Here is an 11,517-nt window from a genome sequence, read left to right as displayed (position 1 = left end):
AGTACTTTATATCAGAGCTGCAGCAGAAAGTAAAGGAGCCTCTGATCTTATGAAGTTTATGGTCTAGTGACATGAATGTGTCATTTAATGACCAGATCAAACAACTATACAAGTAAGCATAGCACAGAGAAGAGTATAATAGCAAAGTAAGGCCCAAGCATGGAATTACAAGATTGTGAAGAAGTGATGGAAAGGTGGGGAGTGGGGCACTGTTTAAACTGGCCTTAAAGAATGGCCAAGAGGAAGAGGCCTGGTATGGACCAAGGATTGGAGTCCAGAAAGCATGGGCTCCATATGGGGAACAGTGGAGAGCCACCTTTGGTTGGCATCTTGGCATAGGCTGAAAGAAGTGGAAGACAGGACTGCAAAGATTAGTGGGGGGGGGGCCAAACCATGGAAATCTTCAAGTGACTTTGGAAAAGTGAAGTAGTAAGACTACAGAAGTTTGTGGAATGGATTGGAAGATAGAAGAGAGAATGTTGGGTGAAAAAGAAGTGCTTCCTAAACTTTCTTTCGGCCAATGCACATTTCTTAATGAGACTTCATTGTTTGGATATATTGACTTTTCCTTTGTGCACATGGCTTTTGTTCTTTGCAGAAATAAATACAGATTTCATTATATAGCTATACAATTATTTGTTAACAAACTTACATATCAGTATTTTTAATGGCTGAATAATACTCGTATAGACATGTGATATATATATATATAATATATATGTGTATGTATATATATATGTGTGTATGTATATATATATATAGCTGTTATTGTTTTGTTGTTAAGTCATATCTGACTCTTTACAACCCCATGGAATGTAACCTGCCAGGCTCCTCTGTCCAAGGGATTTGCCAGGCAAGAATACTACAGTGGGTTGTCATTTCCTTCTCCAGGAGATCTCCCTGACCAAGGAATTAAACCTGTGTCTCCTGCATTGGTAGGGAAATCCTTTACTGCTAAGCCACCATTGAAATCATGTATATATATGGCTTGTAATCACATTTTTATATTCTTTCATTGAATGAGAAACCTAGACAATGTATTAAAAAGCAGAGCTATCACTTTGCCAACAAAGGTCCATAGAGTCAAAGCTATTTTAAAATAAAGATTAAAAAAAAAAAAAAACTAAGATCATGGCAACCAGCCCCATTACTTCATGGCAAATAGAAGGGGAAAAGGTGGAAGGAGTGACAGATTTCCTCTTCTTGGGCTCTAAAATCACTCTAAAATGGTGACTGCAGGCATGAAATCAGAAGATGACTGCTTCTTAGCTGGAAAGCTATGACAAACCTAGACAGTGTTGAAAAGCAGAGACATTATTCTGCCAACAAAGGTCTGTATAGTCAAGGCTATGGTCTTCCCACTGGTCATGTATGGTTGTGAGAGCTGGACTGTAAAGAAGGCAGAGCACCAAAGAATTGATGCCTTCAAATTGTGGTGCTGGAGAAGACCCCTGAGAGTCCCTTGGACAGCAAAGAGATCAAACCAGTCAATCTTAAGGGACATCAACCTTGAATACTCTTTGGAAGGACTGATGCTGAAGCTGAAGCTCCACTATTTTGGTCACCTGATGCAAACAGCCAACTCATTGGAAAAGTCCCTAATGCTGTGAAAGATTGAGGGCAGAAGGAGAAGAGGGCATCAGAGGATGAGATGGCTGGATGGCATCACCAATGCAATGGACATGAACTTGGGTAAACATTGGGAGATGATGGGGGCCATTAAACCTTGGTGTGCTGCAGTCTATGGGGTCGCAAACAGTTGAACATGACTGGGTGACGGAACAACAACAATCCTAAAGTGTATGAGATGATATCTCATTGTGGTTTTTATTTACATTTCCCTGTGATTTGTGATGTTGAGCACCTTTTCATATACCTATTGGCCATGTAAATGTCTTTCTTCCTCAGAAAAATATCTCTTCAGTTTCTTTGTCCATTTTTTTTAACTGGATCATTTCTCTTTTTCTATTGAGTTGTATAACTTCTTCAGATACATTGAATAATAACTCCTATTTAGATATATACTTTGCAAATATTTTCTCGTATTCTATAGGTTGTCTTTTTAATTTATTGATAGTTTCCTTTGCGGTACAGAAGATCTTTAGTTTGTCTATTTTAGCTTTTCTTTGCCTGTGTTTTTGGTGTGGTGTCCAAGAAATCATTGCCAAAACCAATATCAAGGATCTTTCCTCCTATGTTCTCTTCAAGAAGTTTTATGCTTTCAGGTCTTAACATTTAAGTCTTTGGTCCCAAAGAGCCAAAGAAATTCTGGGGAAGAAGAACATAGCTGGAGACATAAAACTTTCTGATTTCAAACTATATTACACAGCTAGAGTAATCAAAATAGTATGGTACTAATTGATGCTGGGAGGGATTGGGTTAGGAGGCGAAGGGGATGACAGAGGATGAGATGGTTGGATGGCATCACCGACTCAATAGACATGGGTTTGGGTGGACTCCGGGAGTTGGTGATGGACAGGGAGGCCTGGCGTGCTGCAATTCATGGGGTTGCAAAGAGTCGAACACGACTGAGCGACTGAACTGAACATAAAAACAGGAGCATAGGTCAGTGGAACAGAACAGCAACCATGATTACATAAACTTGCCTTTTTCCCCCCAATGGTATTCAGATTATGATTAATTTCCCAGAATCTTTTACCATGGTAGCAGTTGAAATTTTTGACAAAGGCACCAAGAACATACAATAGATAAAGGATAATCTAGTCAATAAATCGTGTTGGGAAAAATGCATAACCGCATGCCCCAAAATGAAAGTCATTCTTTTATTGCATTTTACTTATTCAGCCAATAACTATTGAGCATGTGCTCTGTGCATGGTGTTTTTAAAGTACTGACAGCAATTGAGATTATATTATCTGAGCCCTGGGTGACCTGATAGTCCCCAAAGCCCACTTAGTTCATGCTCCCACTGAAAATTCACAGGAAGTACTATAAGAACTGAGCTGACTGTCTTCCACTTTGATCATCCCAGTGCCCAGCCTCATCCATATACTTCACCTTTATCTCTGAAGAAATACGTTCATTTGATTATGACCTTTTGGAATTTGGTCCAGGTAGTTGGGTCACAAGCAGTTAAGGGCTTGATAAAAAATAAGAAAATGTTTGAAAAAGCCCAAATTAGTGTTGACTAGTCACAGAACATTGTTCTATGTCTCAGGAGATCCAGGGCTGCTCAAATGGTCCTTCATGGAAAAAGTCACCCTGAAACAAAGGCTGGGAGGAGAAAGACAAACCATAGAGTGGAAGCGAAATATCAGAATATCAGGAAGTCACCCAGGGGTAGATCTTTGAAGAGGTTAAATGAGGTCAGCTTGGTGGGGGAACAGAAGGCATTACAGGACCAACCATGTGATTTGGGGTTTGGATGAAGAACTGGACCAGTCTGCTCTCCAATCTAATCTTGTGGTTACAATTCATCTCTTTTGGTTTCATAGGTTTTTCTCAACCACCTCCACTAATAGTAAAGAACTTCTCTGGAACTGGGAAATAGAAATGGTAAACACTGATTTTGTATCAGGACCATTTGGTGAGATCTACTATTTGCAGTCCTTCCTTAACTGTTAATGTCATGGGCACGCCAGCCCACAAAGCCTTGTTCTTTGCCATGTTTGCCTTAGTAACCAGTGGAGGTATTTGAGTAAAAGGAAAATATTAGAAGTAGTTAAAGAAAAGTGATAGCAGTGATTACATAAATTTGTCTTTTTCTCCCCTAATGGTATTCAGATTATGATTAATTTCCCAGAATCTTTTACCATGGTAGTAGTTGAAAGGTCCAAGACTATATAAACCAGACTTAGAAAGTAAATAGGACATGAAAATTCTTTCATGCGTGCAGTTGCCTAAGTTCTGAGAAAGAGGCAATATGAAACACCTTGTAAGTATTTTTTCTGGTTTTGAATATAGGTAACTATGTTTTCAGAGCCAGAATAAGCCAGGGAGTAGTTCCTTTTTCCCATCGACTCTTCAAATTAACCCTAAATAGAACTTCCAAATATTAACTTGGAACATAACCTCCCTGTTGATAAGCCTCTCTTTTTTTTAGAACATCAGAAAATGGGTCTGTCCCCAAAGAATTAATAGCTAGTTTCTTAAAAGATCAACTATCTTTGGGCGTTGCATAGATATTCATATTTTAGGGTCTTTTCTTCCTAGATTCATCTTATTTATAAATTTCTGGCAAAGAAAGTTTCAGGTGTATTTAACACATAGCACTAATTCTAAGAATCATTTAATAGAATATTACTGCTGTCTGCATCACATGTTTTTCCTTGGTTAACCCCATTGCATTGTGGTTATTTTTCAGAGAGTAACTGTTGTCTTTTTCTTTGAAGATGTATCTCACATTCATGGTGTCATCACATGCGGAATACTGCATAGAATATTGTGGGGAAGGGGAGGAGGGGTTTCCTGTCGATTTCAGCTTATGTTGTAAGTGCTCTTGAGCTGAGTGAGCCTTGAGCTGTGAGGTGTAGGGAAAGATTCTCTGCTATATTTATCTTAGCCAGTTCCCGTCCTTCTAATTCTCTTTCACTTACTTTCTGGTGTCTGAAATGCCTCCAGTAGGTTAGGCAGATCACACCAAGAGCAAACGATTCAATGCAAATATCTCAAGACCTACTCACCCTTGAGTCAAATCTATTCAAAATAAGGTGTAAACAAGTGATGCATAATCTTTATGCTCAGGCAAGATGGAAGAAACTGGAGGAGAGGAAATTGGAAGGATATCAGATTCCAGACGGGACAGAGAGGGGGTCCCCACTGGTTGGGAAGAAAGAAGGAGGTAGAGAAAGGAAGACGGGGGACCTGAATTATCACTTATTTTACGACTTGACTTAAGATGGCCCTGCACTATGGGCAGATCGAGTGCTTGGTCAAGTTGCCTAATCTTTAGCCCAGTGGTTGACAGTAGATGTAGCGCAAAACAAAAGGTATCTTTGAATGAATGATAAAGCTTTCCTTCTTGAGTAGCCAGTATATCCCATATCGAACACATGGAATGACAGTCTCCTGATTCATTTGGGGCCTCTAGGGCAGAGACCTAGGAACGTTACAGATCTTTTAAGAAGGCTCCAACCCTGGGGTTACTCTGAACCCCAGGCCCTGGGCTCATCTGAGGCTAAGGGAGCCAGCCCTGTACACTGACATTTGTTTCCATTTCAGATTGTGCCTTCAGTCCTTATGGTCCTCTTCCTAGCTCCATCTCTGGCCCTGATGGTAAGTGAGGGTAGAGAGGGTTCAACCTGTCTGGTCCTCCTGAAGCAGAAGTACTTCAAAGGTACTGGGGTATCTGGGGTGCCGTGTAGTGCTTACTCAGTCATGTCCGACTCTTTGCAACCCCATGGACTGTGTAGCCCACCAGGCTCCGCTGTCCCTAGGGATTCTCAAGGCAAGAATACTGGAGAGGGTTGCCATGCCCTCCTCTAAGGGATCTTCCCAACCCAAGGATTGAACCCAGGGGTCCTGCATTGCAGGTGGATTCTTTACCATCTGAGCCACCAGGGAATCTGGGGTGGCCGCCGTCAAATTTCTTGTGAGGACCCCTTTATACCTGTGAGAGACGGGCAATGCAGGAACTCTGGACTTAGGGCTGTTCTCTTTGCTGCCTTCTCTTCTCCAGAACATCAGTGACAACCATCCTCTGGATGGATCTGTTGGGACCCAGAGCATCCATGTCAATGCCTTTCGAGGTATGGTCAGCATCCGAGACAACAATGTTTTGAGTGAATGGGATGGAGTCTTGGACTACAAGAATGTAAGATGTAGAACACGTTCATTACAATGCCAAAGAAAGCCTTGCCTGCTCCAAAATTTAGCCTCCTGCTTTTCCAGAGAGAAGAGAACCCTGTCTATACAGGCCTCTCTAAGTTTTGGATCTTGAGGGAATACGTCTCTCTTGCATTTGCAGTGACTTCTTTTTGAGTCAGCGACCATAGGAAGAGCTTCTGAGATCTCTAGGGATCCAGCACTCCTTTGTGTTCCTCTCCTGTGTTGACTTCACAGTGCTCCTGAAGGCCTCTGAAATAAGAGAGCTATCTTAAGAACCTTGATGTCCTCCAACTTGTATGTGCCATAGAGGTTTTCTGGACTTGTTCTCAGATTTTAATCAGTTTATTTCCAAAGCAGGAAAATAATTTATTTTCACTTTTAGAAATCTTGCTTCCATTTGCCCATGTGGTCAGGGATGGCAAGGTGTGACCTGGAAGAAAGAGACAGGATTGGGAAGGGAGGCTCCATGATAGAAAAGTTATATGACCAGAAACACGACGCAACCAGAGACAGGATGCAGAGATAGGAGGCAACCAGAGACAGGATGCAGCTTTTGCATGCTTCGGTTTCCTCATCTGCTAAAGAGACTCAATGGCTGCCTTTCCTACTGCAAAGAACTCAGAGGATTAAGGAAGGAAAAGACTGCTCCCCTCACTCCCTGGATGACCCTCTGCCATCCAGCCCCTGCTGTTTGGAAGCCCCGCTCCTACTCTCCCCACTCAGGACAGAATCCACAAACACAGGCTTTCTCTCGGCTCTGCCTGGACCTCCCCAGACTCTGACCTCCCCATTCTTCACCTGACCCACTCCTGATTTCCTGGAGGACACAGCTCCCAAGTCTTCTTACAGGACATGCAGGCCAGGGATTTCTAACTCTGTTTTAAGCCATAAAGACTTTTGTTCCAACAAAGATTTCGCAAAATTCCACCTGATGGAACAGAAGTCAGAACTCTGGCAGGTGTGGGAGATGGGCTCAGTGTCAGACTCAGCTGGAGAACTGTTGCTTTACTCCAAAGCTCAGAGAAGCCAAAGGTCAGGTCTAAGGCTACATCAGGGCAGTCAGTGACAGACCGAGGGCCGGGATCTGACTCTAGAGGTCTAAGCCCAGGCTCCTCCTTGTAAACCCAGAAAGGACGCTAACTCACACCCTGGCTTCACAAGCAGGCGGTATCTGTCTCATCCGTTCATGACATCCCCCTGGAGAGAGTCTACTTTTCCTGCTTTACAGATGGGAAAGCTGGGGGTCATGGAGGCTGCTGAGGACCATGAACAGCTGTCACTGCGGCCTACCCCCTGTCCCTCCAGTCCCCACAGTCTATTAGTGGTATACAGAGTGCCCCAGGGGATACCCCCCATGATGCCTGCAGCAGGGCCCCATGTGCAAGGCCAGTCCTGTGGCTGACACTTTGCTCGGGTGCCCAGGGCCTGCTCTGCCAGGATGCTCCACACCACAGTCTAAAGGACAGCTTTGTGCAGCTCTGATGACAAGTAGGAGGCCCCCTTGTTGTGACTGAATGAATGACAGGGTTCTGCTGTGTTGCTTTAAGGCCCTCTTGGTGGCTAAGTTGTTTAGCAAGATGGCCTGTGTCCTGGCCAAGATGGATGAAGCTGTCTTCCCAACTTTGGATGACATTGTTAAGGCCCTGGACCACCAGGTAAGTGAGATCAGCTCACTGGAGTCCCCTCCTAGTTTGGTGTTTTCCGACTCTATGTTCTGCCCTCCTAAGATGATGCTGTACATGCTGGGGAATTCAGTTCATGCTTGATCTTAACGCCCATGGAATTCCATCATCGTGCAAAGGACTCCAAGTCAAATCCATGGCCTATTTAAGGCACATCACAGTAATGAAAATGAACCACTGCATTCCATGCAATGACATAATTTTGATGTATTCCAAAAGGGTGTGAACTACACTTTAGTGAATATAAATATTAAAGTGGAATACTAGAGTATTTTCAATCTCATGCCTCCTCTCCTCCCCTGCAGAGCCTTTAAGCTCATACACACATATTATCTTTGAAAATGAGTTGAAAATGAGTTTAGGACTCCTGAAACTCTCTTCCTGTCTCTTAAATGACAAGGGTTGTCAGATAAATTAAAAATCAGCAGGAAGCCCTTGGGAAGTCATTGAAATCTGGCGTCATTTTGCTTAAATAACCAACCCAGCACATTTGGGCAGTGTCCCTAATGTCCATGGCAGAGGACGGCTGATTCCTGAGGAAGAAAATGCCTTTGGATCACATAAAAATAAAATAATTTATCACTTTTTAAAAAGAGAGGTAGAAAGTATTCCCCTCATCTGATTTATAACAAGTAAAAAGCATAATATAAATGAAGACCATAACTTTAAATTTATTGTATATCATTATTAGAAATGAGAATAGCACTGGAGTCCGGAAGAGCTGAGAATTCAAGGGTGAAAGGAGTACAGATTGAGTCACAGGGACACACAGACTTTTCTGGAGTAATTTTGCCACCTTGTGGTCAGATAGGATATTGCTATTAGAGAGGAAACAGGTTCAGGGCTATTTTCCTGCATCCAGTGCCCCATGCACTGGAACAGGTTTCTCACTCTTCCTCCTTGCTGCACCACCTCTACCTGCTGTCTCACCCTTTTGAAATGTCACATCTTCCAGACTTCAAAGCATTATCCATCTACCCACGGCCTGACCTACACTGTTTTACCCAGCCGGGTCAAGAACTTAGCCCAGTTTGGAGCACTCATCAAGGACATGTGCCGAGCGTTCCCCACTTATTTTGCCCAACAGCAAAAAGAAGGTACATGAATAACTTACCTAGAAACTCAAGACCACAGGTGAGGCAAGAGGTGTGAAATGTTTTTTAGGTCCTTGACAAATTCTAATGACACTTTTCAGGTCTATTCCATTTCTTTGCAGTTGGGTATAAAAATGATGGGGCCTGAGATGCATTTCCCTCTGGTGGTAGAGATGACTCCTGATTACTGAGAACGAGAAGCAGAGTGAACTTAGCTTTACTGAATGGTTGAGGACAGTCATTTCACCACTGAGAACTGACAGCTGGTGGATACTCTCAGCTGACCCAAAGTTTCAGCCTCCCCTCCCTTTCCCCCACCCCAGCAGCACAGTGCCTGGAATCCCCCACTGGAGGATTCAGTCCTCCTCTTTATCAGGCGGCCCAAATGCTGTCAAGCAGGACTCTGACAGTTATAGACCACACTTTGGGAAAGAAATGTCTTAGTGGCTGGCATCCCTGATGGGGATACAGTGGGATCAGTGTCTACCAGCTTGGGAAGTTACCAGATAAGAATAGAATCTCCCTGGTGCTCCAGATAGAGTCAATAACCACTTCCCATTGCACTGTTGTCTGTCAACTACATCTGAGTATAAACTAACCCAGTGAACAAGGCTTCTTCATAATGAGAACTTCCAGCAGGAAAACAAAAAGAACTTGAGAGGCTGAGGGGCTAAAGAGGATGATTAAAGATCAATAAAAGAAATAGAAAGAAAGAATGTGGGACCCGTTATTGCAGCTTTGATGAGATCTTCCATTTTGTTCCCAAGTCTCTGGCTAGTAAAGTTGCTTGAGCATCACACTTCCTCCAGGTGCAACTCATAATATATCCACTCTACTTTAGAGTCTTAGAGCAATTAAGTGATCTTTTAAATAAAATGCTTCTCTTTCTTTTTAAAGGTACTGCACTGGCTATTGACCCAGATTCCTGTTTTGAAATCCAACTCCTGTCCCTCCTGGGACTCTCCATCTGTGGGGAGATACCTGGGCTCTGAACCTCCAGGTCGGCCACGTGAGGAGCAGACCTGTCTGGATGGGGCCACTGACCTGACCCCAGAGCTCAGGGACCCAGCCCACCTCTGCCAATGGAAAGCTGCTCATTTCAGGCCTGATTACCCCTATCTTTTGACCCAAGATCCAGCTTTGTGACCTAGAAACTGAATACACTTTCTCCCTATTCTATTGGCTTAGAACAATAAAGTTTCTTGCCTCCCTGATCTAACATATGAACACTGCCTGCTACACTGTCCTCTCTAAAGTTCCTGGACTCCCATCCACATGCTGTCCATACCATCACATACAAACAAGGCACAAAGGAGAACATGCCTCTCCTGGAAGGCCTCATTTCTAAGGGCCTCTCTGGTGTGTCCCTTGAAGAATTCCTGAAGAATCTGGGACACAAAGAAAGAAAGAACAAAAGACACCAGCCACAGCCTGACTGAAGCTTTCAGGTCTGAGGTCACATCTCCATCGCCTGCAAATTGATGCTGTTCACTGTGGCCCAGTCTGTGTTCACTGTGGCCCAGCCTGTGTTCACTGTGGCCCAGCCTGCACAGTGAAAATCCCTGAGAGAGAGTTCACTGCATGAACAAGGCCTCTCAGACCTCTCTTTGGAACCAGTCTAAACCCCTTCATGGGAATCCCTAGTCAGCCCCACCCATAGCACCTAGAACATCCCTGACCTGCCTAAACCAGAATAAACAAGGAAAGAGTACTGGAAATACAGACATAGACATCCACCGAAGGTCATGCTGGAGTTTGGAGTAAATGGGACAGGACTGGAATGGGAGGGATGGGGAGTGCTGAACCGCACATGCGCGTGGAGTAGACAGACTGGGGTGAATTTCAGCACTGATTTGCCGGAGGCAGAGCTGGAGCTTAGCTCCGCTCTGCATAGTCAGATGTGATGTGACTTACAGTTATGAATGGAAAGGTGATTGTATGGGAAAGGCCCAGAATAAACCTCTAGCTGGGTTTAAATAAAGTGTGGCTGGGTCGGCGAGGGTCTCTGAAACTATGCATTTGGTCACAAGCATCTTGTCAAGGATAAGGCTGGTGGAGATACGTGCACAGAGCATCCAGGCTGAAAGAATCAGATGTGACAAGTTAAGTCTCGGCCAACCAGAGGCCCACGAAGCATGGTCTTGCCCTCAAGGCTTGACCTAAAGTGGCCCTGGAGCTAAGTCCCCAAGGCTATCAGTCCTTCCTTAACTAGTGTATGCTTTATCCCTGACGTCTAGCCCCCCGCATCTTCAGGAGCAGTCCCTATCTGGTCCCAGGTGCCTGACTCCCTGTTACAGTTGCTGGACCCCTGCTCCCAAACCCTCAGGACTCGTGATGGTGGGGACTGCTGCCTGCTGACTGGTTTTTATATCTATCACACCTTCCCCTCTGGATTTCTGAGCTTCAGCTGTTTCTAAATTTCCCATCATCTCCGCGTTCCACCTGATCATTATAACATCCCAGTTACTTCCAAGAGACTTTAGACATCCCACCTCCCGACATCCACCATGTGTCTTTCCATCTGTTACCCTCCTTACACTCTGCCAGCTAGACTGCTTTCCTTCAGGAAATTCTTGGTTCAAGGCCTGCTGCCCTCCCATGTTTGGCTATCATTGACTGGGCTGTAAGAGCTCTGTACCAACTCTGAGAAACAACTAGCATAGTCCTCTAGACCAGAGATCCTAAATCTCTGGGATCTAATGCTTGATAATGCTTGATAATCTGAATTGGAACTCACGTAATAATAACAGAAATAAGGTGCACAATAAAGGTAATGCACTTGAATAATCCTGAAACCATCCCCCTGACTCCAGTCTGCAGAAAAATTGCCTTCCATGAGACAAGTCCCTGGTGTCAAAAATGTTGGGGACCACTGCTCTAGACCTTACAGAACTTGTCAAGATAGATTTTGGTCTTTCAGGTCCTTCAAGCTCAATCTTCATCTTATAAAGAAT

The 11,517-nt window shown here is 44.0% G+C and overlaps 1 protein-coding gene across 1 annotated transcript; it reads left to right on the top strand.

The window, feature by feature from the left end:
* The first annotated feature begins 3,883 nt into the window (after window positions 1–3,883).
* Window positions 3,884–9,555, top strand: LOC138073425 (gastrokine-3-like). The gene is made up of 6 exons (XM_068965192.1): window positions 3,884–3,895; window positions 5,182–5,235; window positions 5,639–5,773; window positions 7,335–7,442; window positions 8,425–8,566; window positions 9,461–9,555. The coding sequence occupies exons 1-6, from the start codon at window positions 3,884–3,886 to the stop codon at window positions 9,553–9,555; spliced, it is 546 nt and encodes a 181-aa protein (XP_068821293.1).
* Window positions 9,556–11,517: the final 1,962 nt, after the last annotated feature.

This window comes from Capricornis sumatraensis, chromosome 1 (genome assembly GCF_032405125.1).
Source record: "Capricornis sumatraensis isolate serow.1 chromosome 1, serow.2, whole genome shotgun sequence".
Classification (NCBI taxonomy): domain Eukaryota; kingdom Metazoa; phylum Chordata; class Mammalia; order Artiodactyla; family Bovidae; genus Capricornis; species Capricornis sumatraensis.
Note: the sequence above shows the minus strand (reverse complement) of the source record. Positions and strands in the feature narration are given on the sequence as shown.

Excerpts from the sequence above, each read along its gene's own strand:
- LOC138073425 (XM_068965192.1), top strand. Across the intron at positions 5,236-5,638 it reads CTCCATCTCTGGCCCTGATG|AACATCAGTGACAACCATCC; the intron begins GTAAGTGAGGGT and ends TCTCTTCTCCAG. Across the intron at positions 5,774-7,334 it reads GAGTCTTGGACTACAAGAAT|GCCCTCTTGGTGGCTAAGTT; the intron begins GTAAGATGTAGA and ends TGTTGCTTTAAG.